General features: G+C 47.1%; 1 protein-coding gene across 3 annotated transcripts in view; it reads left to right on the top strand.

Annotated features, from left to right (window-relative positions):
- The window catches only part of pam (peptidylglycine alpha-amidating monooxygenase), an 83,664-nt gene that overhangs the window by 30,301 nt on the left and 25,558 nt on the right, over nt 1-27,805 (top strand). For 2 of the 3 annotated variants that reach the window (XM_061262279.1, XM_061262278.1), the window contains 11 exons: nt 2,711-2,798; nt 5,558-5,649; nt 5,818-5,901; nt 8,178-8,226; nt 10,833-10,900; nt 11,563-11,643; nt 11,749-11,825; nt 15,953-16,056; nt 17,562-17,767; nt 18,661-18,723; nt 26,214-26,537. In XM_061262279.1, the coding sequence (XP_061118263.1) occupies nt 2,711-2,798; nt 5,558-5,649; nt 5,818-5,901; nt 8,178-8,226; nt 10,833-10,900; nt 11,563-11,643; nt 11,749-11,825; nt 15,953-16,056; nt 17,562-17,767; nt 18,661-18,723; nt 26,214-26,537 (1,236 nt within the window). The remainder of the gene's footprint in view (nt 1-2,710; nt 2,799-5,557; nt 5,650-5,817; nt 5,902-8,177; nt 8,227-10,832; nt 10,901-11,562; nt 11,644-11,748; nt 11,826-15,952; nt 16,057-17,561; nt 17,768-18,660; nt 18,724-26,213; nt 26,538-27,805) is intronic. The other variant, XM_061262280.1, reaches the window with a different exon arrangement.

Consider the following 27,805-nt stretch of genomic DNA (forward strand, 5'->3'; position numbering starts at 1 on the left):
CCCACTTACACCGCTCTGTGAAAGCTTCTCCCCTCTGCTCTTCTTCTCTCCTCTGTTTCGCCACTCCCTGTGCACTCCTCTCCATCTCTCTCTCTCTCACTCCCACTCCCTCGCTCCTTCTCTTCCTCTCACTTCCACTCCCTCCCTCCCTCCCTCTTCACTTGAACAGGGCCGAGTTGGATGAAACCGATAGCAGTTGTTTTTAGACTGGGCGGGGGGCGGGGGGCGGGGGGGGATAGCTTAGACAGCAACATTAAGCTATAATATCCTCCATATTCAAGCACAATGCAGATGTGTCCTGGGTCTTTCGCCTGCCTTAATATCAAAGATTTTCCTCTTGCATCTTTTAGGCAATTACCATCCGTGCACCCAGGGAGACCCCTAAGGAGTGTGTTGAAGGGTATTGGTTCTCCTAGTAGAAAGCACATTTTGATTAAATTCTGTAAATTACTTACAAGGGATTATTGTAATAATGCTGATGGCTGTGTTTGATTTATTTTGAGTATGGATGAATAATTTACTCTCTAATAAGTCCCAGTGCAGTCAAAAGCGTAGCTCTCCCATTTTCTCCATGTTAATTACCTCACACCAAATCAAGAGTGCAACCATGTATATTATGTGTGTGGTTTTTTTTTTTTTTTGTAAAGGTTTGGGATTTGTGATAAGCCTGCTTGACAGTTCTCGCATTCGAGCGTCGTTCTCACATTGAGCCGATCCGTTTTGAGATTTTGTGCCGACTTTGCTCTTAATTACTGAATTATTTAGCCCGTGTCTTGAGACGTCACTTTGTGAATGCTGCAGCTGCAGCGTGCGAGTGTTTCTGTGATGTCACTGTGCTCAAGTGCAGGAGGGAACCAGCATCATTTAGAGACGTCAGAGAAATAAACCTAAGGTGATCGGTTGGAATAAAAACCCGCAATCAGACCGGCCCTCCAGGACCGGAGTTGTACGCCTTCGCATTAGAAGACCCAGTTTGACGGAAACTTTGGCTGAATCTTGCCAACTTTTAATGGAGAACAAATGGTCGATACGCCCACGTTTCTAGCAGTGAGCGTGTATTGATTCGGCGTGTGACAGCTTCCCCCTTTAATATCTGTGTTCTCAGACTCTCAAACTCAGTTCTGTTTCATAACTCGAGTTATGCCAGGTGTTTTACACTACAGTACTTTTTCTTTAAAGGACGTTTTTCGTGCCCCGTGAGACCGCTTCAGACAGAGCAAGCCCTTGACAGGGCGATAGAATCGGTAGCGTTGTGTTCTCTGGCAGCAGAGGATGCTGGGAGATAGGAGATGGGGTCGGAGCACCGTCTCCACTCTCTCCGTATGGTCTCCCGTGTGCCTGGGAACGGGCCTCTTCCCGGCAGTGATTAATGCCGGAACATTCTCCCGCTAATTGCAGGGTCCTGTCGGCAGCGATCTGTGCAGCGGGAAACCACGGCTGGAGCTCACAGTGTGAGAAGCCGTTTTTATTTTGAATTTTTTTTTTTTTCGAGGGCGGACGGTTTGGCGTGAATTCAGAAATGGACTCTACGAACAGCCTGCGTACAATGGACTGACATTTAAAAATAGTACAAATAAAATCCTAAATAAATAAATGAAAAGAGAAGCGATTTTTAAAAATAGGAGACGTGTTGTTGTGGGAGCGTGTGGGAGCGATGCGGCATTAAGGAAACATGAGATGGGGGGTTGGGGGGGGAAAGCCCTCCCCACTAAAGCTCTGATGAATGGAAACACACACACACACACACACACACACACACCCTGCTGTTAGAAAGGCTCATGCATAATTCATGTTCCAGATGAGATGTTCTGGGAAGGCGAGTTTGGCCCCGGAGGTGTCAGTCACTTTCATATGGAAAGCGTATTGGCTATCTGTCTGTCAAGACGCGCTCTCCCCCCTCCCCCTCTCAACCTGGGCACTGGGCACATTTGTTAATGCCTGCCTGATTGAGTAGCATAGCAAAGCCATTTAAATATATGGATATTTTGTAACACAATTTTGCATTTTTAAGCCTCTCCCGTTGTGTTTTATTTGCATGTTATTTGTCCGAGACGCCGTTTTGTTTGTTTAATTTAGTCTTGGAACTGGGATGCTCACCAGAAACAGATCTTGAAACAATAAAATAAAGCTGTTTGGAGATTGTAGCGCAGCGATGCTCGTTAGTGCAGGCTAACAGAATGCCTGTGAAATACAATCATCACACATTTAGGGGACTGGATTAGCAGGGTTACACTCCCTGCCTAAAAAGTGCCTAAAAAGGTACAAATGCTTATTGCTGGGGTACCCTATACTGCAAGTAAATAATATTGTACCCCTAGCCAGCAATATATAATTAAGTTGTGCCTTTTTCCCCTTGGAAAGGGGATGGGCGACATGGCTCAGGCAGTAAGAGCAGTCGTCTGGCAGTCAGAGGGTTGCCGGTTTGATTCCCTGCCCGGGCTAATTTGTACCCAAAGAGAACATTGCTGTACTTTCAGGGTACATTTGGGAAATTTGGTCCTTGAAGAAGGAAATTGTACTTCCACCTTGCACTTCATGCCTGAGAGTGTATGAGGCTCTGTGTGATAGCATACAGGAAATGGCTCCTTTAACCGTGGTGTGTTCCCTCCCCTCCTAGTGGACTTCATGCCTGAGAGTGTACTGTAAGGCTCTGTGTGATAGCATACAGGAAATGGCTCCTTTAACTGTGGTGTGTTCTCTGCCCTCCTAGTGGACTTCATGCCCCATGCCACCATGGACACAGCCCACCATATGCTCCTCTACGGCTGCAGGACGCCCTACTCCACCACCGGCTTCTGGTACGTTCCACCGCTGCCGGTTTCAACCGGACCGGCGTCCCATACGTCATCGTTCTGGATTCAAATGCATTTCTGCGCTTTACTGAGCTTGTCTGGTGTCTTGGAACCTATGAAATGCTCTCAAAAAAGCGCAAACTCTGCCTTCTGGTCCTCTTGGTTGCCTCAGTTGCACCAGGCAAGATCAGACATGCACAGAAAAGTATTATTTGAATCCAAAACGTATTTGACCCAGGTTTCAGTTAAAAGTACAATAGGTAATTTCGGATATCTAACCACAACATTGTTTACCCCTCCTCCTTCTCTGTAAATGCACTGACGTTGAAACGCCATTGGCTGTGGCATTGAGAACACATTTTCATCCAATGAGCTTGAATTATTGTACAGTTATACAATGTTTCGGTACAGAGTGAACTGTATATTTTGAAACCGGAATTTAAGGACTATATACACAGGCAGTGGTTGAGTCAACATGTCAGTGAGCCTTTTTCAATGATAGGAAGGGATTTACAATGGTCTTGTAACAATGTAATGTAAAAATCTTACCTATTGTACCTTTAAGGTCTCTGGTTACATGGTGCGAAGTGTTCCTAACAGCCTCTGGTGTTTAAATTCAGCAGGCTTTTTTTTTCCAGCAGTGTAATTGTTTGGCTTGTGTGAGAACAACAAAAAGAAACAATCCTCTAAGGAACTGCATATATAAACTTATAATTTTTGTACCCCATATGGTCATACTGTGCTAGATGGAAAAATGTGTGCCTGAATTCATGTGCTGTTTGAGTCACGACAGACTGAGGAGGAACAACTTTGGATCGGTGTGAGATTTCATTCTGTATCGGGCACATTTTATGAGATTCGTTGAATAAATGCATTAGGAAATCTAATGGCGAGCCAGCGATTGGAAGGAGCGCTTTATTGCCTGTGAATATGACGCCGCGAGGCCAAAAACAATGGCGATAAAGAGCCGTTGTGAAACGGGCGCTCGCCTGCGGTTGTGGAGCGGCGGCTGGCGGTACGACATTCCCGCGCATGCGGAGCGGCGGTACGACATTCCCGCGCATGCGGAGCGGCGGTACGACATTCCCGCGCATGCGGAGCGGCGGTACGACATTCCCGCGCCTGTGGAGCGGCGGCCGGCGGTACGACATTCCCGCGCATGCGGAGCGGAGGCCGGCGGTACGACATTCCCGCGCATGCGGAGCGGCGGCCGGCGGTACGACATTCCCACGCATGCGGAGCGGCGGTACGACATTCCCGCGCATGCGGAGCGGCGGTACGACATTCCCACGCATGCGGAGCAGTGGTACGACATTCCCGCGCATGCGGAGCGGCGGCCGGCGGTACGACATTCCCGCGCATGTGGAGCGGCGGTACGACATTCCCGCGCCTGTGGAGCGGCGGTACGACATTCCCACGCATGCGGAGCGGCGGTACGACATTCCCGCGCATGTGGGGCGGCGGCCGGCGGCGGGGCGCTCCTCTCTCGGGGTGCGCTCGGCGTTCTCCGGGACGCGCGGCGAGGGCCTCCGTCAGACTCTCGGAGATGAACTCGCCTGTTGCCATGACAACCGCCGCCATTTCGCCGACTGGGGTGTTCTCCGCGCTGACCCATGGGGAGAGCGTGTCTCCCGCCCACGCCGGATTCTTGTTTTGCAGCCTGTGTGCTGAGAAGGGGAGAGGGAGTCTTCGTCAAATTAAAGTGTGACGCACCACTCCTGACGGTGGCCGTTTCAATAGTGGGAGATGTACAGTGTTAATGACCACTTTTGTATTGATATTATTTACTTTTCTTACTGTACCATGGCATTTCAAATTTTCCTCTGCCTTGCATTTGAAATATACATGAGTATATGAGGTATGAGATTACTAAATATTGTTTATGTGGTATAGGTTAAAAAGGAATTGCCAAGCACGATCCAACAACACAACACTTTTTTTTTTTTTTTTTTTTTTCACCGAATTATTTTTTATACTATTTTAGCATTTTCAAAAATGCTTTTATCCATCCGTGATACTGCTGTCTGAGCTCTCCGTTCGTCCGTCCGGTTTTCTGTGAAATTCAAGCCTGCTAATTCCGCAGGGGGTTGAATTGTTTCCCAAAAAAAGTGCGTTTTGCATTTGGAGCGTGAAAGCCGTCACAAAGTTCAGAGGGACTCCCAAACCTCCGGCATCAAAGGAAGCCAGAAGCGCAGCGGGGGATGTGGAAATAGGCCATTCCACGTGACTACGAATCAGACAGCCTTCTGCAGTACCCAAATACTCCATGGGCTGCTGAAAGAAAATCATTGTGAAATAATGCAGCATTTGCTGTTGTATTTTTAGCACATTTGTTCCCAGGGTATATCCAAGTATATCTGGAGTGAGGTTGACACAAAAAAGGAAATTATAGCTACACTGTCATCACCTTGTTTCTGCATATTAGTATGTTCCTGTAACTCGCCAGTGTGATGTCACTTCCTCTCAGCGCTCGCCGTAGAGATGCGGTTAATGAGCCGACTAATTGGCGAGCTCTCAGGTCTGTAGGTTACTCTCAAAAGTCATCCGTCAACACAGAGTCAAGTCTGTGCCTCCTGTAGGCCGAAAATAAATCGTGATAAATTGTGATAAAATCACGTCATTTCTTACCTTTAGCTATTCAACGCAGTGTCTTGCCATGAGTTGTTGTGCTGTGGTATGTGCATTTTTGAATTAGATTTTTACAGCACATGGATTATTGATGAGACCTGGCCAGCATTAACGGTTTCCATGGTTTCCTCTCTCAGGGACTGTGGAGGCAGTCACGGAACGTGTGACGACGCGGCAAAGATCATCTACGCTTGGGCGAAAAACGCCCCGCCCACAAAGTTACCCAAAGGTAATCTTTCAAGCCAAATTAGCACGTCGTCGGATTGCACTCGACCGCGCGCGTTTATCTGGAGTAATTGTAATTGCTCTCCAATGAGAGTTTGCTATCACCTCATCTCTCTTCCTCTGGGCATTTAATTAAATGTCCCTCCTGTTCCTGTCTTCTTCTTCCTCTTAGATGTCGGCTTCAAAGTCGGAGGTGACTCGAGAATTACGTACTTTGTGCTGCAAATTCACTATGGGGACATCACTGCTTTCAGAGGTACGTATTCAGCTTTAAGTTAACAAGCTTGCAGACAAAAAAGTCATAAAAGTTCATATTGTTTTTCTCACCCGTTGCATGTATGGTGCAGCTTAATACTGGTAATTATCTTTTATGTTCTCAACCTCACAGTGCGGTTCTGTGAACTGGCACAGAGGGACAGAACGAACCATTCTGTGCCGACCTCTCTTTTCGAAACGCTCAAACGCGATCCTAATGGGTGGAAACTGCCGAGCTTCTGTGCGCTCCAGACAATTTTGTCTTCACCGCAAGAGCACTTTTGTCAGCGGATACATAAGTGCAGAGGTTTGCCTCTCAGCTCAATCAGCTACTACAATGGTTCACTATGTAAATGAGCTTCTCTTGTTAGGGACCGGGGGGCAAAATGTCTTCCAAGCGGCAAACGTAGAGACTGTAGGCAGGTTCATCTTTCAAGGAATGTGCTGCCTCCTTTAGTGGTTGGCAATTAGGAAATCTGAATTGAACCAAAACTGAATTGAATTGAAATGCTGTGAAATATTTACCTCGATTTAACTTGATTCCTGGAGGGCTGCATTGTGCCTTTGTTGTGGGGTTTCCTTTTGCTCAACAGCCTGTTGTGGCATGGGAGCAAAGTGGTGTGGTGTCTATAAAAAAATTATAATAATTTAATCCTTAATTAATCATCATAAAAAAAATTGCCAACAGTGATGAAAGCATGAAAGTTCACAACAGGATTAGCTTCCTGATGCCATATCTTGGTGTGTTTGGTATACAGGGCTACATAATAAAGACAAGGATAACAGTGGTTACTGATATAAATGCCTGTAGTGATTATATTAGCCATGATGGTAACAGCAATACAAATAATAATAATGTTCAACTGCGTTGAATTTGCAACAGCAGTTTTGCTGACCATGAGGATCTTCCTGATGGTGTGTGCAGTTAGAGACCGAGAAGGAGTAGGAGTAGAGGGGTACAGCGGTCGTGTTTGAGAGCTGGTTCAGAGCAGAGGGTTACAGCGCTCGTGTTTCAGAGCTGGTTCAGAGCAGAGGGGTAAAGCGGTCGTGTTTGAGAGCTGGTTCAGAGCAGAGGGGTACAGCGGTCGTGTTTGAGAGCTGGTTCAGAGTAGAGGGGTACAGCGGTCGTGTTTGAGAGCTGGTTCAGAGCAGAGGGGTACAGCGCTCGTGTTTCAGAGCTGGTTCAGAGCAGAGGGGTAAAGCGGTCGTGTTTGAGAGCTGGTTCAGAGCAGAGGGGTACAGCGGTCGTGTTTGAGAGCTGGTTCAGAGTAGAGGGGTACAGCGGTCGTGTTTGAGAGCTGGTTCAGAGCAGAGGGGTACAGGGCTCATGTTTGAGAGCTGGTATGGGGGAGGCAGCTCCTGTTGCAGGGCTTGGCTCTTACCCATAATGCTCCTTCCTCTTATTTTGATTCAGTGTGTAGGTTTGGCATTCTGCACTGCAAAACCTGGCAGGCTGACCCGCCTCCAAGTCGATGTCTAAAGGCAACTTCTTCCAGGAGCGACCTATTGTTGTATTTCTATGAAAAAAAAAAAAGTCAGCTATTTTATTCATTTCAGATTTCAGGGAAAGACTTCCACTTGAAAATGGAAAAAAAAAGAAAGAAAGTCTTACACTTAAAAACTTGAGAAAGTCTAAGTTTTAAGACTATAACTCTTGTTAAGACAGATGTTTTTCCAGTGTGAAGAGCAGGAAAGTTGCTGACATTCCCAGTCCACCTCCTCTGGTCCGGAGGAGGATTCTCTGGCAGCGCCGGGATGGCCTACGGGCAGAATGAGATCAATCCATCATCCTTCCCTCCTGCCGAACCCGGCTTCTTCCAAATCCTTTTCTTTCTCCTGCATCTTTTTCCATTCTCATTCCTGCAATTACCGCTGGAATAGCCTGCTCGACCTGCAGAAACCATCAGTCAGTCTCGACCCCGGCAGCGGTCTGTGCCATCCTCAGGGACAGGGAGCGAGCCCAGTTTCCCAACGACCCATTCAGATTCCGCAGCTTTGGGGAAAAAAAGGGTTTGACATTAATCACAGTCCGCCGGAGAACCGCCACCTGCTGACATTTAGTGTGCGAGCGGGTTAAATAAACGAAGTGCGGCTTCATGTTTAATCGACATTCACGGAGGTTCTACCGTGTGTGCTTTGGTGGGATGGATGGAGCGCAGCACGGCAGGTCTGAGGGCGCGAACGAGCGCTTATAGCTCATGCGTTGCTCTTTTTAAACGAGCGACCGCGTTTCTAACCTGCGACGTGACACTGAATCGAACACTTTTCTATTTTCAGACCACCATCGAGACTGCTCAGGACTCACCTTAAGGATGACTTCCAAACCGTGAGTACCCGGGCGTCAGAGTGTTTGTTCCTGCCTCCTCGCCTGGCGCGGCGGGCCTGGGGAAGAGCAGATTACGCTGATTTACGAGCGGGAGATGAAGGCCGGGAGTTCACTGCATTATCATGGCTGCCTCATCATGGGAGATTATGATTGGGGGGCGGGAGGAGGGGGCGGCCCGGAGCTGACAGGCTGGTTTCTCTGTGGCCGGTACCCCAGGGGGAGGGGCTGTGTTGCTGCCAGCAGCTCAGCCTCTCTCTGTCCCTAATTACATCCACGCCAAGCGCTCAAATCGCACCGGTCCCTGCGCTGTGCTAATGAGGGGAAATGCCGTCTGTTTCTCACTGGTTAGCGCTGGACCTACACAATCCAGACCTGGTCTTTTAAAACACACAGGCAGTTTACAAAACGCTAACAAAATGCTAACGTTACTGTATGTCCGTTAATTGGGCAAGTCAATGAAAATCTTTTTTTTTTGTGTGAAAACAAGTGAAATGAAAAGCATTATCATTGCCTTTGCTGCGCACCAGTTAATTTGAACTGAGTTAGGAAAACATCCGTCACAGGAAGTCTGCGGCCATTCGAGTTGTAGTTTGTTTTCCAACAGCTTCCTCTTCATCCACCATTGGAGGAAAGCGCCAAAGGATTCATTGGCCGTTATTGTTTTGCGTCATCAGCTTTTGATCAATGTTCTACCTTGAGATGAATGAAGGTTTTTTTTTTTTTTTTTTTTTTTTTGTCTGCTGAGCAGTGAGGCATATATTTCAAAGTGCTATTTTGTTCTGGGGAAAATGCAGGCTATTTGTGGTAGCGGAGATAAGGGCAGTGCGTTTTAGTGTGCTGTGAAACGAGTCTCGAGGAGGAGGAGGAGGAGGAGGAGGCGGGCCTGCTGGAGGCAGACAGCACAGCGCTGCCGTATTAATACGAGTGAACTTCAGGGAGCCACAATTATCGAAAATCTATTTGTCATTATGACGAGTGGCTGGAGCAGTCGGCGTGGGTGTTTTTCGCTGGAGCCGGGAAGTGCAGGGTACGCGTTTATTGATAGATACTTACAGTGGCAAGTGTTACTTCAGAGGCGATAAGGTGCAGTTTGTGCATCCACTCCCGCCGCGTGTGCCGGGGCCTGGTACAATGATGAGAGTTTGAATGTCTGATTTTTAGTGCTCGAGTCTTGGGGGTCGTACCGATTTCAGGAGTGGAGTGGAGAGGTGAGGAGTGGCGTTCTGTGAAAACGGTAGTATCGGTAGGGCGAGTGTGTCTTATCCGTGACTCACTGGTAGCCGTTGTAAGCGGTCGTAGTGTTTTGCTGCAAAGGGCAATTGTGATTTATCGGTTGATGTGATGCTGGTGGTAAACAGTCTTGCATTTAATGTCGCTGCGTTTGCGAGGAGGCCGACTCCGCTTCCACCGGGCTCCGCCGCGGGTGCGTGTGGTCACACTCGTTGTGTTTGCGCCGGGTGTCGTTTTCCGTGATGCTCTTATGCGTCAGTTTTGACAAAGGAGGCCGGCGGAGGATTAAATGTCGGGTAAATCGATGTTCCCGGCGTGCGGTGAATCCCACCGTTTCAGCGTTGGGTCCCCTGTCACTGCCGCTCCGAGCCGGAGCTCAGCCTCCGTCCACCGCCAGGTTCCCCGTCTGCCCGCCGCCGTTTAGACACTCCTCCAGCACCAGAGAATGAGTCATCGCACAAAACCACAATTCTGTTTTACATTTCGGTGTTGATAAGAGAGTCATCTGCTGGCGTGTCACTGATGTCACTCTCAGTGGAGGTACGTTTTTGTCCTTTCAGGATCAGATTTCCCGAATGTACCCTGAAAGTACAGTAACGTTCTCTTTGGGTACAAATGAGTGTGTTTTCCAAGCAAAAAAGGTACAAATTCATTTTATTTAGCTGGCTAGGGGTGCAATTTAATGTACCTATAGGGCACCCCCCCAGCATTTGTACCTTTTTAGGCACTAATTGTACCTCTATTTCTGAGAGTGTGTGTGAAGCCTGGGTTTTAGACAGGGACCTCTGGGGGTCCTTGAGGCTACTCGGAGTTTCCCACTGAAATTCTTCAGTTAAGGTGGCCGGGGGGCGGAGATGGACTGGCGACCGGGGGGAATGTGTGGAAGATGGAGAAACTGGTCTGTGTGTCAATTTTGTTGAATTTCCCTCCACTAATTAGTCGCTAGACTACTGCTAAATGCTGATGTGCATAGTTACGCAATGGCATGAGAAAACAATTAGCTGAATAACTATTGAAATTTTCCATAGGTTATGCTGGTATTTTGTGGAGTTATGATTATTAGGTTATTTTAAACCGCCAAATGCCACTGTTTGACGTCACCTTGCGACGCAGTCGGATTTCATATTTCATATTTTTCTTTTATCCATTTTCATTCTTCGTCCAGCATTAGTTGAGGCGGCGCCTTTTTTGTTAAGCCTGCCTAAACTATACAGCACTGCGGGAAACACCCTCAATGTCTTTGAGTCAGGGTGGTCAGGGGTCCCTGGAAGAGAAAAGGCTGAAAACCCCCTGGTGTAAAGGGCAAAAGCATTTGGCCATGAGTGCTTGAGCCAGGTCTTGGTGGACTGGTTTAATGAATGGATGTGTGTTTCCAGGCAACCGTTCATCGCCGGCATGTATCTGATGATGTCAGTGGACACTGTCATTCCACCCGGGAAGAAAGGTAAGGACTGGGTTATTATTCAATCGTTATTATTCATTCGCATTATTCAGTCTTTATTAAATCAGGTTCCCTGCCCCTTATAGCTGAAAGACATGGTGGGGGGTTAGCTTGGCTCAGTTAGTCTCTCTCTGAGTCTGACTTTGGGGGAAGATCCAGCTCCCCCTCCGTTTATATCCGTCTCTGGCCCTGTGCAACTCCGCAGTCCTCCGTTCAGTCTGCCAGACCGTTCTCTCAGAAAGATTCATCGTGTAATCGTTAGCGTATGGGAGAGAGGACGGAGGTGAGCGATTGCGTAGCCTCGGTGTGTGGGATCTCTTCTCCATCATTCATAGGGCTTCATTCCGCTTTTGTCATCAGCAGTTGGGTGTTTAACAGTGTGGGGTCATTTGTGACGATTACCCCATTATTCATAATTCTTTTCCAGCGATATTGACAGAATATTGTGAGGCCGTTCATTTTTTCCCTGTACCCCTGACGGCTGTTTATCCAGCGTGTGCTTGTAACAATTATTTATTAAAAAATTGATTTTCGTTCCCAAATACACTGAATTCAGCTGTTGACAGACACACACAGACGTACTGTTGCATTAATACCATTGCAGAATAAAATCGTTACAGGGTGGAAAGCTTGAATAATTTTTAAATGCGCTTCTTTTTTAATAGTTACGAATGCTGACATCGCCTGCTCCTACCAGTCATACCCCATGTATGCATTTGCATTCCGGACTCATACACACAGTCTCGGTAAGCTATACGCCAGCTTCACTTTCAAAAACGTATGTTTTATGCAACGTTGTGCAGTGTATTATACATGTGTTTTTATTCATTGATTTATTTATTTATTTGCAGGTCAAGTCGTCAGCGGGTATAGGGTTCGAGACGACAGATGGACTCTGATTGGACGACAGTCTCCTCAGTTGCCGCAGGTAGTTTAGTTGTTCTCCGTGCGTGGCTGTCCGAGACGTTTCCACTAGCTTATTATTATGTTTGACAACAATTGTCATGGTAAATTTCCACTTGCTTTCAAAGACGTACGACGCGTCGCCTTTGATTTGACGAGCCGCGCCTCGCCCCTCAGTTCGGGCGCTCCAGCAGGTGAACCGTCGGAGCCGACCGTCGCCCGACCGTGAACGCGAGACGCGGTCATGAGTCTGACGCAGCTCTGCCGTCGGAGGGCTCGTTTCGTACCGAGCACTTAAAAACATCAAACGCCGTGCTGTTAAGCGAGGCCACTTTAGCGCTCCTTTATCAGCGAGGATCAGCGCTCGCCCATCCGGCGGCCCTTGATATGAAAGCCGCTCTGACGATCGCCAAATCGCCAAATGGCTCTGCGGAACCGTCGCCGGGGAAGGCTGCTCTCCGCCGCGATGCTGCTTGTTGCTATGGAAACTGTTGCCGGGGATGAGCTCTCACGTGGTGCGTGACCCTTCCCCTCCCCCTCCTCCTCTTGGCCTCCTGGAAGGGAGAAAGATGCGCCTTAATGAAGCGCCTGCCCCAGTCCCGTCTCCATGGAAGCCCCTCAACCCCCCCCCCCCCCGCCCCGCCCCACACAGGCTGACCTCACATGCCGCTCGGGACCATAAAGCCAAAACAACGGGACGGATTATCGACACCGAGCGTCCCTGTGTCCCGTTCCGATACGGGGGAGTAACGATCCAGAGACCGAGCGGACCGCTGCCTGCCGACGGTCGCTTAGCAGCTATCTCTAGCGCCACGAGTCCGCGTCTCCACGCCCAGAACACAGCAGATGCGCCTTGATGTCCGTTTGAATAATGCATGCTCCCTTATCGATTCCTGGGTACAGTGTACACAGCGCTGTCGCTGCCTCAAATAGAGAAAAAAAAGAATCATTTAATGTACCTTCCTGGATTGCAGCATTCTTTGGTCGATTCCCTGTAGCGTGCGCGCATGTCTAGAGGGCTGTAGTATCGGATACATGCCTGCTTTAAATACACTTGTTGTAATTTGAACGGCCCTCGGACACCGTGTGTCCCGGTGCAGTTTCGGTAACGCTGAAGGTTATGGAGATTTAAGATTAACGATGATCCATATGGGCCACGGGAGGTAACGTTTGAGTGTTGCCGCCCGCGGTTTTGCTGGTGCTAAGCCCTCTGTTTTCATTGGCTGCCTGCTTTTAGGATTAAGCCGGGATTGTGCCGTTATAATTGGGTCAAATAGAATTAGGCAGTGGAATTTCAGAAATGTGGGTGAAATGTTTTTTGTGCATTTGCAGTTTCATTCATAAAACTGTTCATGGTTTCACAATGTTATCTAACTGCTGATGCAGTTGGACTGCAGATGGGAGAGCACACGGATAGAGTGCTCACCTTATTTGTGTTTTGTTGATATAGAAAATGCATTATCTTCCTATAGTAGTGAAGTTACACTGTACAATTTATTGCCAATTTTACATCTACGTCTTCAATGAAGTTGTTTTTTTATTATAACATTAAGTTGACAGAGTGGGAAATGATTAAAACATGTCCATATAAAGGACAGTATTCTTTCTTTGTGAGATTCTTCTTGGTTTACTGTTTCCTTGACATTTCTCAGGAATATGCCGGAATGTGAGCCTTTTGAATTTCACCACCGTCAGAAGTGTTACCGTGACAAATCATTTCACAACCTGTGCCGGTTTTTGGCAATATCAGGGCCGTGGAGACATGTGGGCTAGATTCTGAGTCCTTTTACACAATTCTTGGTGTTTGTCAGGTTTCTGTGAGTCACTGTGTCACAGATAGACATCGGGCACGTTACGACATGACATTTCGATCGATGCTTTCCTCCCGTGCCGTCACATTCAATTCCCCAGAGTTTGAGGTGTCTGCTTTGTCGTAGCTGTGGGGCGTGCCCTTTATTTTTAGGGAGAGGGTTTTTCAGATGAGAGGAAACCAGAGGTGAAGGAAACTGCGTCTATGAAGGTTGCTATTTTTACCGGCTCCTTCCGGCACAAAACTCCCTCTACCAGCCCTCCCGCCCCCCTCGGCCTTCAGTGACAGCTTCTACCCGTCGTAAAGACTGCCCTGTCACTGGAAGTCCCTTCTTCCCAGCGTCTCCTCTCGCTCGGTCTTTTGAGCAGTCACCATCAGTCAGCCCTTATTGCTCAGTCGTCAGCAACGTCAGCTTTTCCCTGCCTGGAAATAGAGTACCTCCTCTCCATTGAGTTGCCGTGACCCCCCTGGCGCTCAATCCTAGGTTCAGACCCTCTTGTTTGTATTCGACGCACCGCCATTTGCGATGTTTAGGAAAGTAGAACAAGGTGTGGTCTTGCTGTGAGATGTCGAAGCGCGATCGCAGAGCGGCATTAGATGAATTTGGGAGTCTTTCTGCTGAAGGGCTGTGGCTGAAATAAGAAAATGGCAAAGTGCCATTTTAGTCTCAACGCAATCCTTTGCTTTACCTTGTACTGTATTTGATAAGTTAACCTGATCCTGTATTGAACCACAACCACAAGAGACGTTGTCCTTCACTACAATGCAATGAATCGGAAGCTTTAAAGTCATTGTTGAACCAGTCTTGTCTAATATACGCCACATCTAAAATGTATTGTCCTGTTTGCCAAGTTCTATTTCCAGCGACATTATAATCGCTTCCAAATATGCAATGCTAAGCACATTTAGTTTTGCTCCACTGATAAAGTGCACTGTTATTTTATCCTTTATACCATGGGCCTGAGGGCACTCACTTTTTCAATTTAATACAAAGTGACCTACCTTAATTCTCTCCAGCAATGTGCAAATACTCCGCCCCAATACTCTCCTTGATCACATCGCTCACAGTTCATCCATGAAATTACTCTGTGCTCACAATATATTACACCAGTCATTTTTCTGAAGAAATTACAACTGTACAATCTATACAAGAATGTGCAACGTGCTACATAACGTCTCCTTGTCCTGTTTCCGTTGTTGTTTGTGTATGTGTTTTTTGCCATTTTGAGTGCCACTCCAACATGAAGCTTGGCGATGTATGACATTATTAAAAGGCGTTCAATGATATCTCTTGCCACTTGCTTGCTCGTGGAAAGGAGAACCAATTTAGACAGATGTAAGCACTCAATTGAGAGGAAGATCAAAATTATTTTTTTTGAAGTAGCCGTTTTTGCGCCACCAAGCTAGCACAGACAAAGAGTTGCATGTAAGAAGAAAAAGGTCACGAGACAGGAGTATATACATCCAAAAATAAAAATAAACCAGAGTCAACGATGATGTAGTAAATTGGGATGCAGCACAGGCAACGCTTCTTTTACATGTAAATGAACAGTAGACAAGACTCGCTACATTATTTGCGGTAATATTAGCATGACGTTTGTAGTCTACTCCTCTCTGATGCAAGGCCATAATGCAGCGAGCTGGCACAGGGGAGTTGCTAGTTTGTTATAACCTGCCCAGGGACTTTGGATAAAGTTAGCCCACTACCTAGCTAACTCATTTACTTGAATGTGAGCAACATGGACATGAATTTGAACACTGAAATGTTGCTCAGTATGCATTGTCCCAGTTAAATAACTCGAAAAATATTTATTTTCCTGTCACTATGGTACGGAGTGATGGTGAAGCACGTTGTCATGTTGAGTCTCCAGTGATTACAGTGACGTCGTTGGCACGTTCAGGGCAGGCGATGGTGAGCTAGCCATCTGTCGCTCTCCGTCACTGTTATTTACGTCAATAGTAATTTCGTTTTTGATGTTGATTCTGTTCCAAAATCTAATCTAATGCCTAATCGAATCATTTCCAACATTTTTTTCGAAAGCAGATGATACCGCGTAATAAATAGTAAGTTGAATGTATTTCAGGCATTGTGTATTTATACACTGTTAGACGTTGCCACATCTGGGCTTTAAATACATTTGTTTTGGACAAGTAGATTTCTGACAAACTGGGCATGTGTGGGGGAGAAAAACCTTGGCAGTGAACCCTGTTAAATAATTAAATAAATTCCACTTGCTGGGATTCACATCTAAATTTAGTCAGATAATTTTTGGAACGTTTGTTGATTTTGCATGTGCTCTGCATTTGCAGTTAATTTTGTATGTTATTTTTCTGTATTTCAGGCATTTTACCCAGCAAGCAGTCCAGTCGAAGTGAGATACGGAGACAAACTTGCCGCCAGATGCGTTTTCTCTGGGGAGGGAAAGACCTCAACAACATACATCGGGTGAGTTGAGTTCCTGCCCTGCCCCCCGCCCCCCCGAGAGGCATTCGGCCTCAGGACTGGCCTACTTACCGCCGCCAGCGAACGAGCGAGTTCACTGCGGCGGGAACGACCGTTTTTGGAAGCAGCCCCTTATCTGCAGCTCTCTCTAATTTGGGAAAATGACAACGGGGCAATGGACTGAACTAACAGAGCAGAGACCTCTCTCCAGAGGCCGTCTGGTGCTGTATAAAACTGGCAGACACCGAGGCATTCATTCCTGCTCTGTTAAACAGGCGCGTACACTTTGGGGCGGTCGGGTTGACAACAAAACAATGTCACAACAACACATTACAATTACCTCACCGTTAGTTATTTTGTGGATTTTATTCCAGCTGCAGTGTTTTACTTTTCACGCGAATATCGTTGAGCTGTGTTTCTTCACACAGCTAAGGATGTTATCTTTCGTCAGTGTAATGAACCCCTCTTCTCCACTGTGAACCCTGTGTAATTGGTGTATTAATTTTGAAGTGGGTTGGGGTTTGGGAGTTTTGCGGTTCGCTTGCCTCGCATTTGAAGGGCCCTGTTTCTCCACGCTTGTGTGGGATTCCGAGGCATACCTGGGCCAGGGGCGTCTCTGTCTCCAGCTATCTCTCTGTCTCCAGCTCTCTCTCTCTCTCTCTCTCTCTCTCTCTCTCTCTCTGTCTCTGTCTCTCTCTCTCTCTCTCTCTCTCTCTCTCTGTCTCTCTCTCTCTCTGTCTCTCTCTCTCTCTCTCTCTCTCTCTCCGTGCGAGGCTGCGGGGCGGTGTGTGCTCAGAGATGTAAAAACACCGGCAAGCAGAGAGAGAAGACCCGTTCCCCATTGGTCCCCTCGGAGCCTGCATTTTTTATGACTTTCTGTTTGAGGAGCCCGTGTCTCTCCGCGTGTGTACAGTACACGCGCGCGCGCCCGTGTCTGTGTTACGGTTGCCATGGCGAGCGGATGATGACAGCACCCAGTGCCTGCATTGACGCATCGCCGCGGTTACCTCGCCCCCGCACCCCTCCGCGGACGTGTCTGAGGGCTGATCAGAATGAGCGTGTTCGGAGAGAGAGGTGGCTTCTCAAACACCGCCATTGCTGTGGCTGGCCGTGTGAAACATTTTTGGGAATTATGGCTACATGAAACATTTGCTGTCCCCCACCACCAGATTATATGAGGTACAATAGGTAATTTCATAATTCTAATGGTCAATTGAGGAATTGGAACCAATTTTCAACCAATGAGCTTGAATTATTGTAGTTAAACAGTGTTTTGGTACAGTGTCAGGCCGTCAACTGTATATTTCAAAACCCGAATTTAAGGACTATAAACACAGGCAGAGGGTGAGTCAACATGTCAGTGAGCCTTTTTCAATGATAGGAAGGGATTTACAATGGTCTAGTAACAATGTTTTAATACAAAAATCGTACCTATTGTGCCTTTACATGCTGTTTATGATGGTTAGATGGTGTCTTTACTGTCTGCCTGGTTGGTTTCCACTCCTCAGGGGCACCTCGGAGGACGAGATGTGCAACTTCTACATCATGTACTACATGGACAGCCGGCACGCCGTGCCCTACGCGAACTGCATGGAGAACGGCCGGAGCGATCTGTTCAGAGGCATCCCCAAAGAGGCCAACATGCCCATCCCCCTCACCCCCGACATGGTGGCTATGATGCACGGCCACTCTCATCACATGGGCGCCAAGAGCCGTGAGTGTGTGTGCGTGTGTGTGTGTGAGAGCGCATGAGTGTGTGAGAGCGCATGAGTGTGTGAGAGCGCATGAGTGTGTGAGAGCGCATGAGTGTGTGAGAGCGCATGAGTGTGTGAGAGCGCATGAGTGTGTGAGAGAGCATGAGTGTGTGTGCGTGTGTGAGAGCGCATGAGTGTGTGAGAGCGCATGAGTGTGTGAGAGCGCATGAGTGTGTGAGAGCGCATGAGTGTGTGAGAGCGCATGAGTGTGTGAGAGCGCATGAGTGTGTGTGCGTGTGTGAGAGCGCATGAGTGTGTGAGAGCGCATGAGTGTGTGAGAGCGAGAGTGAGTGTGCGAGAGTGAGTGTGCGAGAGTGAGTGTGCGAGAGTGAGTGTGCGAGAGTGAGTGTGCGAGGGTGAGTGTGCGAGGGTGAGTGTGCGAGGGTGAGTGTGCGAGGGTGAGTGTGCGAGGGTGAGTGTGCGAGGGTGAGTGTGCGAGAGTGAGTGTGCGAGAGTGAGTGTGCGAGAGTGAGTGTGCGGGTGTGCGAGTGTGCGAGTGTGTATGTGAGAGTGAGAGTGAGAGAGTGTATGTGTGTGTGTGAGTGAGTGAGTGTGTCTGCATTAGTATGTAAGCTTGGGGGGGTTTTGGTTGGCCTGATATTAAGACATATTATGCAGAATTTGTCTCTTGCCTTGAAAGCATGCTGCTTATTAAGAGTAGGATCTGTACTGCTCTCACCTTCAAGGGCGGAGTGAGGTTGAGAATGAGGTTGTTGACGATAAAGGGTAGAAGGGTGCTGATATCATCTTAATAAGCGTTTCTTCAGTTCCTGTTTGTGTGTCGCAGTAATAACTGTGCGTGTGTAAATCTCTTTGGAACGTTGGTTCACCTTGTGCTTTCACCTCTCCACAGATCCCCAAGAAGATTCCGTGTTACTGCAGCCCAAGAGGGAAGAGGAGGAGGTTCTGGACAAAGGTGAGTGACCCCTTACATTTTCCTGTAAATCCCTTGGGTGAATTCTTCCAGAGCTTTGTTATTTACAATTAATATCAAGTGATGTTTAGTATAAAATTATTTAAAATTATTATTACACAGTGAAAAATAATAATGGACAGCTTCATATTCTTAAATATTCTCAAGTCAACAAAATGGAATAGAAATGAGAAATGAATAGAACAGAATGTACCATCAACAAGCTGAAAAAACGCATTTTGATTTTATATTCAAGGTACTGACAAAGGCTAGAAGCAATTTAACTAAAACGAAACTAAATTGATGGCCACAAAAAAATGCTAATTGCAATTATGAAGAACGATGATTCTAAATGTAAATATTCAACAAAAATAATTTCCGAGCGGGTGACGAAGATGGGCCGGGATGATGGACCTGAGTGAGATGGCAGGGCTCTGTTTCAGTCACAGACTGACTCGTGAGGCGTTAGGTGGTGTCAGCGCTGGTGTCGGAGGCTGGTGTTTTTTTTTGTTTTTTTTGAAGCCTTGTTTCCATGGCTACACTCCACTCGGTGTCTTGCATCACTTGTAAGGATGCGCTCAGCGGGGGGGAGCCTGCGTGTCATTTCACTGTGGGAACATATGGGCATATCAATGCTGATATGCCTGACAAACACGCCACGCTCACATGGAACCATTAAAACAGCCACTGTATCTCTCACTGGCTATGAATTATATATATCATTTTCATCAGTAGGACAACAAAGAGGGCTCCTGCTCTCTTCCTCTGTCTCTCTCCCTCCGTCTTTCCCTCCTTCATCACTCCCTGCTCTCTTCTCTCTCTGTCCCTCCTTCCTGTCTCTCTCCATCTCCCTCCTCTCTCCCTCCTTCCTCTCTTGCTCTTATCTCCCTCTTTCTGTCCCTCTCTCTCTCTCTCTCTCTCTCTCTCTCTCTCTCTCTCTCTCATAGCTTTTCATGAGGGAGCTCTTGTTTCTGGTGTCAGGGCAGGCTGTGATGTCACAAAATGGCTGAACTCCTTACAGACGGTCTGACGGATGTATTTATTTAGTATGTATTTATTTTTCTTTCTCACATACAGTAGGCTACTCATTTTGTAGCTATAATCTTTCATTAGTTTATTTGTTTCTTTGTGAAGAATAATTTAATCAACAGTTATTGCCATCCTATTTAGATGTTTATTTTTGTTTTTCTGCCCCCGTTTGCTTTCTTTCTCTTTTTTCCGTTTCACGTAGAACCATGTAAATATAAGTATTAATTTCTTTCTCATTATCCTTTAGTGGCTCTTGCCAAACATAAATTGGCTATTTAACCTCTGAAATCTTGGCTGACATGGATAGAAGTTCTTGTTGCTTACTTCTTGTTTTTTTTTTGTTTTGTTTTTTTCAAGGTGATGATATAATGAGATAATATTGGAGGATATTCTGTACATTTTACAGTGTTGCTGGCTGACGTGCTTACTTTGATGCAATTACACTGATTAAGTTTAAAATTCTGCATAATTCAATCGTATAGATTGGAATGGTTTGCATGTTAATTGGTGGGAAGTGGGCCAATTGGGGGATTAAAGGAAATGGAGTCAGGCCTAGCGAGGCCCTGTTCCCTGGTAGAGGCCCGGGGCCCGCCGTGAGCCAGAAACCGTGTTCCGTGATTACCGCGGCGACTCGCGGCGTTTCCCGACAAACGGGGACCAGCTGGCGGCAGCAGCCGCGCCAGGATCATTAAAGGATCGTGTACCAGGCTTTACCGGGCCCTGGGAGAACGCGGCGCGAGGCGGCGGATCCCGTTATCAAATGAGTTGTGACTGAATGTGAATCCGTGGAACGGCGCCAGGGCACTGGGGTATTCAGGCAGCCAGATTGCACCGCCGGTCTCCGGAGATCCCGCATCCATTAGCACGGTCGCTTTCCCCGAGCGGAACGCAGGGAGGGCGTTCCCGGGGCCCGGGCTCCGGGCGATTGGACGGCTCGGCACAGGAATGCCAGGTCAGGTCCGCCCTTCACTGGGGGGAACGCGGTACCGCTACATGCCAAAAAAAATGCCGGGCTTAGATTATTTTTAGGCCATTGTCATGCCTCATTGTTTTAAGTGAATAATCTTGATCGCAGCTGGCAAGTAGTTCCTCTCTCTCTCTCTCTCTCTCTCTCTCTCCTCTTCCCACAATCCTTTGTGATGTCTCCAGCAAACTGCACTGAACGAAAAAAAAAAAAAAAAAAAAAGTCTGGCATAATCATTATTCAAGAGGTAATCAGCGAATGTCCGATAATTGCCCAAACGTCCAGCAGTTCCGCACCCGCCTGTAAATTGAGATTCCTCCTTGCAGCCCTGGTTTTGCGTTATTTGCTGGTGATTGTGCACAGACTGCAAACTCGCATGGCTTCCCATGATGCAGCTGAAAGCCGTGTGGTTTTCACTGCTTGGCCGGGTTGGGACTGTGCAAACATCCGGAGCTAGAGAGCCCGGGCAGATCCATAAGTCAATGCGAGGCTTAATCTACTCTGCTCGAGACGAGAGTGCGTGAATCTGCTTCCTCAATGTACCGTATTCAGTGTTGATTTTCTGCGTTATGAGGGCTAATATTTAACTCACACTTCAGCATTCGTGGGGGGAATGGGGTGGGGGTGGAGAATTAAAACTAAATTAATTGGATGTTAAATGCCGTGTTGGCCCTTAAAAGGCTAAATGTAATGCGTTTGTTTGCAAGAGTAAAGATGAGTCACCGTTGTGTAACTTGGGGCTTGTTTCTAGGGAGGTTTCCAGACACTATTGCTGGATGAATTAGAACTGAAAACTACAGGCCGATAGTAGTGGTACATGTTATGTGGTTTGCAAGTGTTTGTGAGATACTTAGTCAGACAGGGTGAGGACAGCTGTTACTATGGACACAACCCCCGCCCTGCCTTACAGGGGCGAGGAAAGCTGTTACTATGGACACAACCCCCGCCCTGCCTTACAGGGCGAGGAAAGCTGTTACTACGGACACAACCCCCGCCCTGCCTTACAGGGCGAGGAAAGCTGTTACTATGGACACAACCCCCGCCCTGCCTTACAGGGCGAGGAAAGCTGTTACTATGGACACGACCCCCACCCTGCCTGACAGTATGTAAACACGTCCCTTTCCGGTGCTAAATCGAGAGCCAGTCGAGCTGTGTTACCATGGTTTCCTGACGGGCAGCAACGACCATCGGTCAGAGCTGGTCCCGGGTCCAAGGAGGCCATTTCCTGTCACATGACCCCTGCCAATTCTGCCTTATGATGTACACACACACACACACACACACACATCACACCACACGCATGCACAGACATGCACACACGCACACACAAAAACACATCAGCTGCAAACACACACACACAGATAGACGTGCGTGCGCAAACACATCTAGTATGACAGAAAAACTATTATCATTGTTATCATAATAAATGTAAATCTTTTCTTTTCTTTTCTTTTTTTAATGCTTCAAAACGTCCCAACCAAATCATCAATTTGTTACTGTATATCCAGTTTTGTTCAAAGCCCATCAGGTTTATAGCTATTGAATTATTGATAATAAATCAAACTGATGTTAAATTCATAGGGAATGAATCATTTGAAATGATTATGCCAGTAGAACGTCTCTACTCCTCCTTCAGAAGGTGCCCTTTCTTGCCTTAGTTTGCCTAATACTGTCATTTTTGTTTGGATTAGTGTCCACCGACTCACTAGGACGTAACCAGGTGTGAATTGGCCTCCACACGTAAGGGTCACATGACTTCAACATAAATTCAACAGTTGTTTTTTTTTAGGTTCCCTCTAATGAGTAGAGTATTTCTCACCCAGGCTCAGTCATGACCACCAAGGCGCTATTATCTGTGGAGAGACGTGGATCAGGGGAAGAGCATGGCTAAAGTCATGGGCCCTAAATGTCCCCTGGAGCTCCGTCCCGACACTTAAGATGTATGACAGCACCACTCTGCCCACATCTGTCCTTCAGTGGAGGAGAAGGGAAGACCCTGATGAGGGAAACCAGTGGCCTGGACCAGGCCTTTACTCAGTAATACCCAATGCTAATTACCATCAGTTCAGGTGAAGAGACAATGAAATTAAATTGCAGAGTAAAATAATAATAATAATAAAATAAAAATGTGGAGTGCCCTGAGTGGTCTGCAGATTTCGCAGATACAATCTCAGATTTGAAATTGTTTATGCACTGAATCCAGTTAGGTTGGTCATTAAACTGGAATGCCCCATTCAAATCACCATGATAATCCACTGTAGGGCAATTTCAAAGAGAGAATCTTTCATAAAGACAAAATTGCACTAAATATCACTGATCACAGGTAAATCAAGCTGTAAAATTTCAAATTAATGAATTTTTACTCATTTGTGATCCATTCTATCATAATCAGGTGTAAGTCGCTGAAGGCCAATAAAAAAAAAAAAAATCATTTATCCAAAATAAATGTTCATATTGGGCTGTTCATCTTCATTTTGTCGAACAATGTCTTGGCTTTCATACTCTGCATGTCTTAATGCCACATTCAGAGTAAAACTATAGTTTTGAAGCTTTGAAATGCAAGAAGTCAAAGTGAAAGTAACACCGGAGTTGTGCATTGTTTGAGGGCTAGCCAGCGTGTCACCGTTCACCAGTCACAAACAACCACATCAGCAGCGTTCCTGGCATGTTCATGTATTTGTTTTCAGGGTCTGTAAGTCAAGAGTAAATGTTCACAGTAAAAATATAGTTTTAAAGGGTTTATGTATAAGATGACAAGTTATAGCCTCTTGAGTTTCTTTAGCCCTGTCTAGGTAGTCTCTCAGCCTCATGTAACTCTCAATAAAACATTCAAGTCATTTTTCTCAAAAACATTGTTTGGTGGCACTCAAAATTAAACTTGACACAACTCCCTTGATATCTAGAGTCGTCAGAAAGCTTACATTTTCCTCTTTTGAGACGTTTCTAAAACTCAAAATACATTTTGTGGTCAATACGACTGATTACGTAAGAAATATCTAAACTTTAAATTTGGTGGACTTATCAAGATGTTTGCCTTTTGGCATATTTTGAGAATAGTTTTTTTTTTTTATGAATCTAGGTATATATTGGACAATACAGACAATAACAATAACAAACATTTACTAATATATTACAAATACAAATACAAATACACAACATCAAAGATTCACACGTTCATAAAATAAATTAGGAAAATATGGAAGAAAAAAAAAGAATGGTTATCTCCATGAATTACTGTATTGTATTGCATGGTACAAGACTATTTGATGTGTTCACTGCGATTTTACAACATGCTGCACTGTGTAAGATTGATGTGCATGGAAGTGCTGAATGTCAACTTATGGTAAATATGTGGCATACCATTAACAAGTACAGCAATTTACGGTTTTATCGTGAAAATATGGAATGCACAGGCTCAAAATGGAGGATGCCCAACGTGCTAAACGGGCGCTCAACAGCCAGGACAATGAAATCAAAGGACTCCTTACCCGGACAATTTCACAGGGGATATCCCCAAAAATGGAACGCTGGAGCACAGCGCTCTGAGCAAGAGCCTGTTTAATGAGCAGGGGAGACCCAGTTCCTCGGAGTCAAAAAGGCACAGTGCTGTTTTGGGCGCGGGGGGGGGGGGGGGGGTTTAAACGGGTAAAGGGTTTTAAACGGGACCGGTTTAAAACTCTTCCACCTCCTCTCGCCTCTGCTCGGTCTCGCCTCGGACGTCTCTGAACGCCGCGGCGCTGAGGCCATTATCGCCGTCTCCCTGCGCCCAGATCCCGACAGCTTGACGAATGGCGCGCTATATTTGCCTTTGCCGTTATTAGAGCACAAATCCAGGGCCCGTCATTCACGGGGGCCTGTTGTTGTCTCTCTGTGTTTGCCGGGCCGCTGCTGATGGATGGGCTCAATAAATAAAGAGCAGATACAACTCGTACATCACGCCGGCTGGGCCTCAGTCGCCCAGCCACTGCGCTCCGCTAATAAAGCGGAGAGGTGTTCGCGGCTCTTAGTTTGATTATCCTGTTCTTTAAGGTTCAGCCTCTTTTTAATGCACTTCCCCGGACAGGAGACGGAGGAGTGTGGGGAGCTGCCAGGCTCTACGTCCCCAGCTCTCGCGCACACACACACTCACACACACAGACACTCACACACTCACTTTCTCACACACACACTCACACACACACTCACACACTCACTTTCTCACACACACACACACACACACACACACTTTCTCTCACACACACACTCTCTCACACACACTCTCACATGCACTCACGCACACTCACACACACACTCACTCACTCACAGGGACACGCATACACTCACACACACTCTCTCTCTCTCTCTCTCTCTCTCTCTCTCTCTCTCTCTCTCTCTCTCTCTCTCTCTCTCTCTCTCTCTCTCTCTCTCTCTCTCTCTCTCTCTCTCTCTCTCTCTCTCTCTCTCTCTCTCTCTCTCTCTCTCTCTCTCTCTCTCTCTCTCTCGCACGCACGCACACACACACACACACACTTGCGTTATGCAGTTGATGGTGGCACCGGGGCATCCTTTAGCTTTACTATTCCCAACGGAAGAGGCAGGTACCGCAACGCTTGGAGGCAGCCACTGTTGTGTGGCCCTAGGGAACGTTCTAGAAAGCATTTTAATTTTCAGAAGCTACACCGGGGATCCAACCTTTTCCTGGCGGAAGATTGATTGTGCTCGGCAGCAGATCCGGTGCCACACAGAACACCGAGGCAGGCCGCATCTCATTGTCCTCTGAATTGCAGGTGCTAACGTGCTAGGCTAACTTAGCAGCCTCCTCGTGTGTGAGAATTTTACGCAGCTGGTGTTAATATATGTTTGTGTCAGCAGGCCACACCAACATGCAGTGTCATCATTGTACGGTATCAGGAGGGAAACTGATATTTGTTGCTAATTAAATTTTACAACGAAAAGGCATTTTATTTAAAGCAAATACAGGCTGTTGTCACTGGAAACAGCCTGTGCTGCGCACGGCTGAACCAGGCTAGCATTGGCACGTCGGTCACGCTTCATAGTGGGGGCCACAGAGGTTAATGCCGTAGCCAGGGAGCGATCCATCTCTCTCTGCACTTAGATACCGCAGATACTGCTGCAGATGTCCTCTGGCACCTTCCTCACCCGAGAGTGAGGTCAGGGTCTGAGGGAAAACAGCCCGTGTGATTCAAACAAACCCAGCCCCGAACCAACCGTTATTCCGTTGACCCTGACACAGAACCCATCCGGGGTCATGCGTGCGTTTTCGGGGACCCTGTCCACCTATCTTTTCTCTCTCTCTCTCTCTCTCTCTCTCTCTCTCTCTCTCTCTCTCTCTCTCGTCTGTGTTCTCATCTAACACTTTCTCCATTTCAGCTGCTTCTTGTCCTGAAAGGAAGCTGCCCCTCCCCCTTCTTCTTTTTTTTTTTATAACCCTGTTTATACAGCCTGCTGTTTCTTTCTCTTCTCCTCTTTTTTCCCCCCTCCTTCTCTCTTTTCTGCGCAGGTAAATTCTATTCCCTGCTCTCCAAACTGCTAGGGGAGCAAGAGGACGTTGTCCACGTGCATAAGTATGACCCCACAGAGGGAGCCCAAGGCCAGTCGGATCTGGTGGCAGAAATCGATAGCATTATCCAAAAGAAGGACCTCGGTGGGCGGCCGGCCTCCGGTCCGGGTTCGAGGGTAGACTACGGCGAGCGCCGGGACGCGGTTCTCATGAGGGACAGAGTTCATAAGTTTCACCAGTTAGAGTCCACGGCGAGGCCGGCCGCGGGCGGGAGGGAGCCGGAGGCCGGAACTAGCGCCGCGCGGGCTAGCGCACGCAAACCAGGTGGGTGCAGGCCTCACCTGTCCGCAGCCAGACTCTGCTCTCCCTGCTGACGCATGCTGCCCGGTGAAGACAAGCTGAAATCTAAATTAACTTTGTCCTCATTTTGGTAAATCATTCGTAACCATACGAACACGTCGTCGAGTATTTATTTACGAGAATTTATAAAATTGTAATACTTGGGTATTTTCACATCAAAGTCCCCCAAACCCCCACCCCACCCGCATTTGCTTCCTAGAAGAAAAGATTTTGTGAGATTTGACATCATCGTGTACCAGCAGGCGTGTATTTAGATGAAATGTCAATTTTCCTTTTCCCTCCAATCAATATCCTTCCTCTCAGCGGAGTGCATTCTTCCCCCCAGAGCCATAGGCTACAGCTCTGTCTCCCCCTCCTCATTTAACGGCAGTCAGATCCACTCCCCACCCTCCAAACATCCCCCTGAAAGAGCCGTTTCGCTGAGGTTTGTCATATCGTGGAAGCTAGTGCTGCCCTAACGTCCGTTTCAGCTTGTCTTTAAGCCGTTATTTGTTATGGAATATTGTTATAAAAGCTTAACCTGTTACCCCTCTCATCACCGTCATACACAATCCCCTGCCTGCAACTTTCATATCACCATGGCAATTGTAGCAGAAGGAACTGGATAAATGCATGCAGTTCTCTAGAGCATTTCCTCTTCACCTATTTGGGTTAAATGTTTCTTTGTAAAACATTTTTGGTCATCTTAGTTGGCCCAAGCCAAAATTAGCTGATTTTCAAGAGCATATTTACGTTGCTGATATTAATTGAGTTGCCTCCCGTGGTGATTGACCAGGATGCGGGGGCCTTCTGGTGCGGGGGAATTCCGATGTTGGTTTCCATGGCAGATTTCATGCGTCACCAAGGAGACCAATTCCAGTTTGATCGCTGTCCCGGTTATATTGATCAGGTTTAGAAACCTTATTACCAGCATAACAGGTGTAAATGAGTTTTTATTCCTGGCATCCGCTTTTGTTTTCAGCCGCAAGAAGCAAATCTGAGCTCATTGTGCATGTCCTGGCTGTCTAATGGCTCTGCCTCCTGACATCTCACTATGAATAATTCACAAGGAAGCTTTCAGCTCTGTTTGTCTCTCAGTACAAGACTCACTCAGGGAATCGAACCCGCACGCAAGTGAGAGATATAGCCCTCAGTACAGCCACACAGGGAATCAAACCTGTATGCAAGTGAGAGTCTACTGTTCAGTTCAGCCACACAGGGAATCAAACCTGTATGCAAGTGAGAGTCTACTG

The sequence above is a fragment of the Conger conger genome, chromosome 12 (genome assembly GCF_963514075.1).
Source record: "Conger conger chromosome 12, fConCon1.1, whole genome shotgun sequence".
NCBI classification, from domain to species: Eukaryota; Metazoa; Chordata; class Actinopteri; order Anguilliformes; family Congridae; genus Conger; species Conger conger.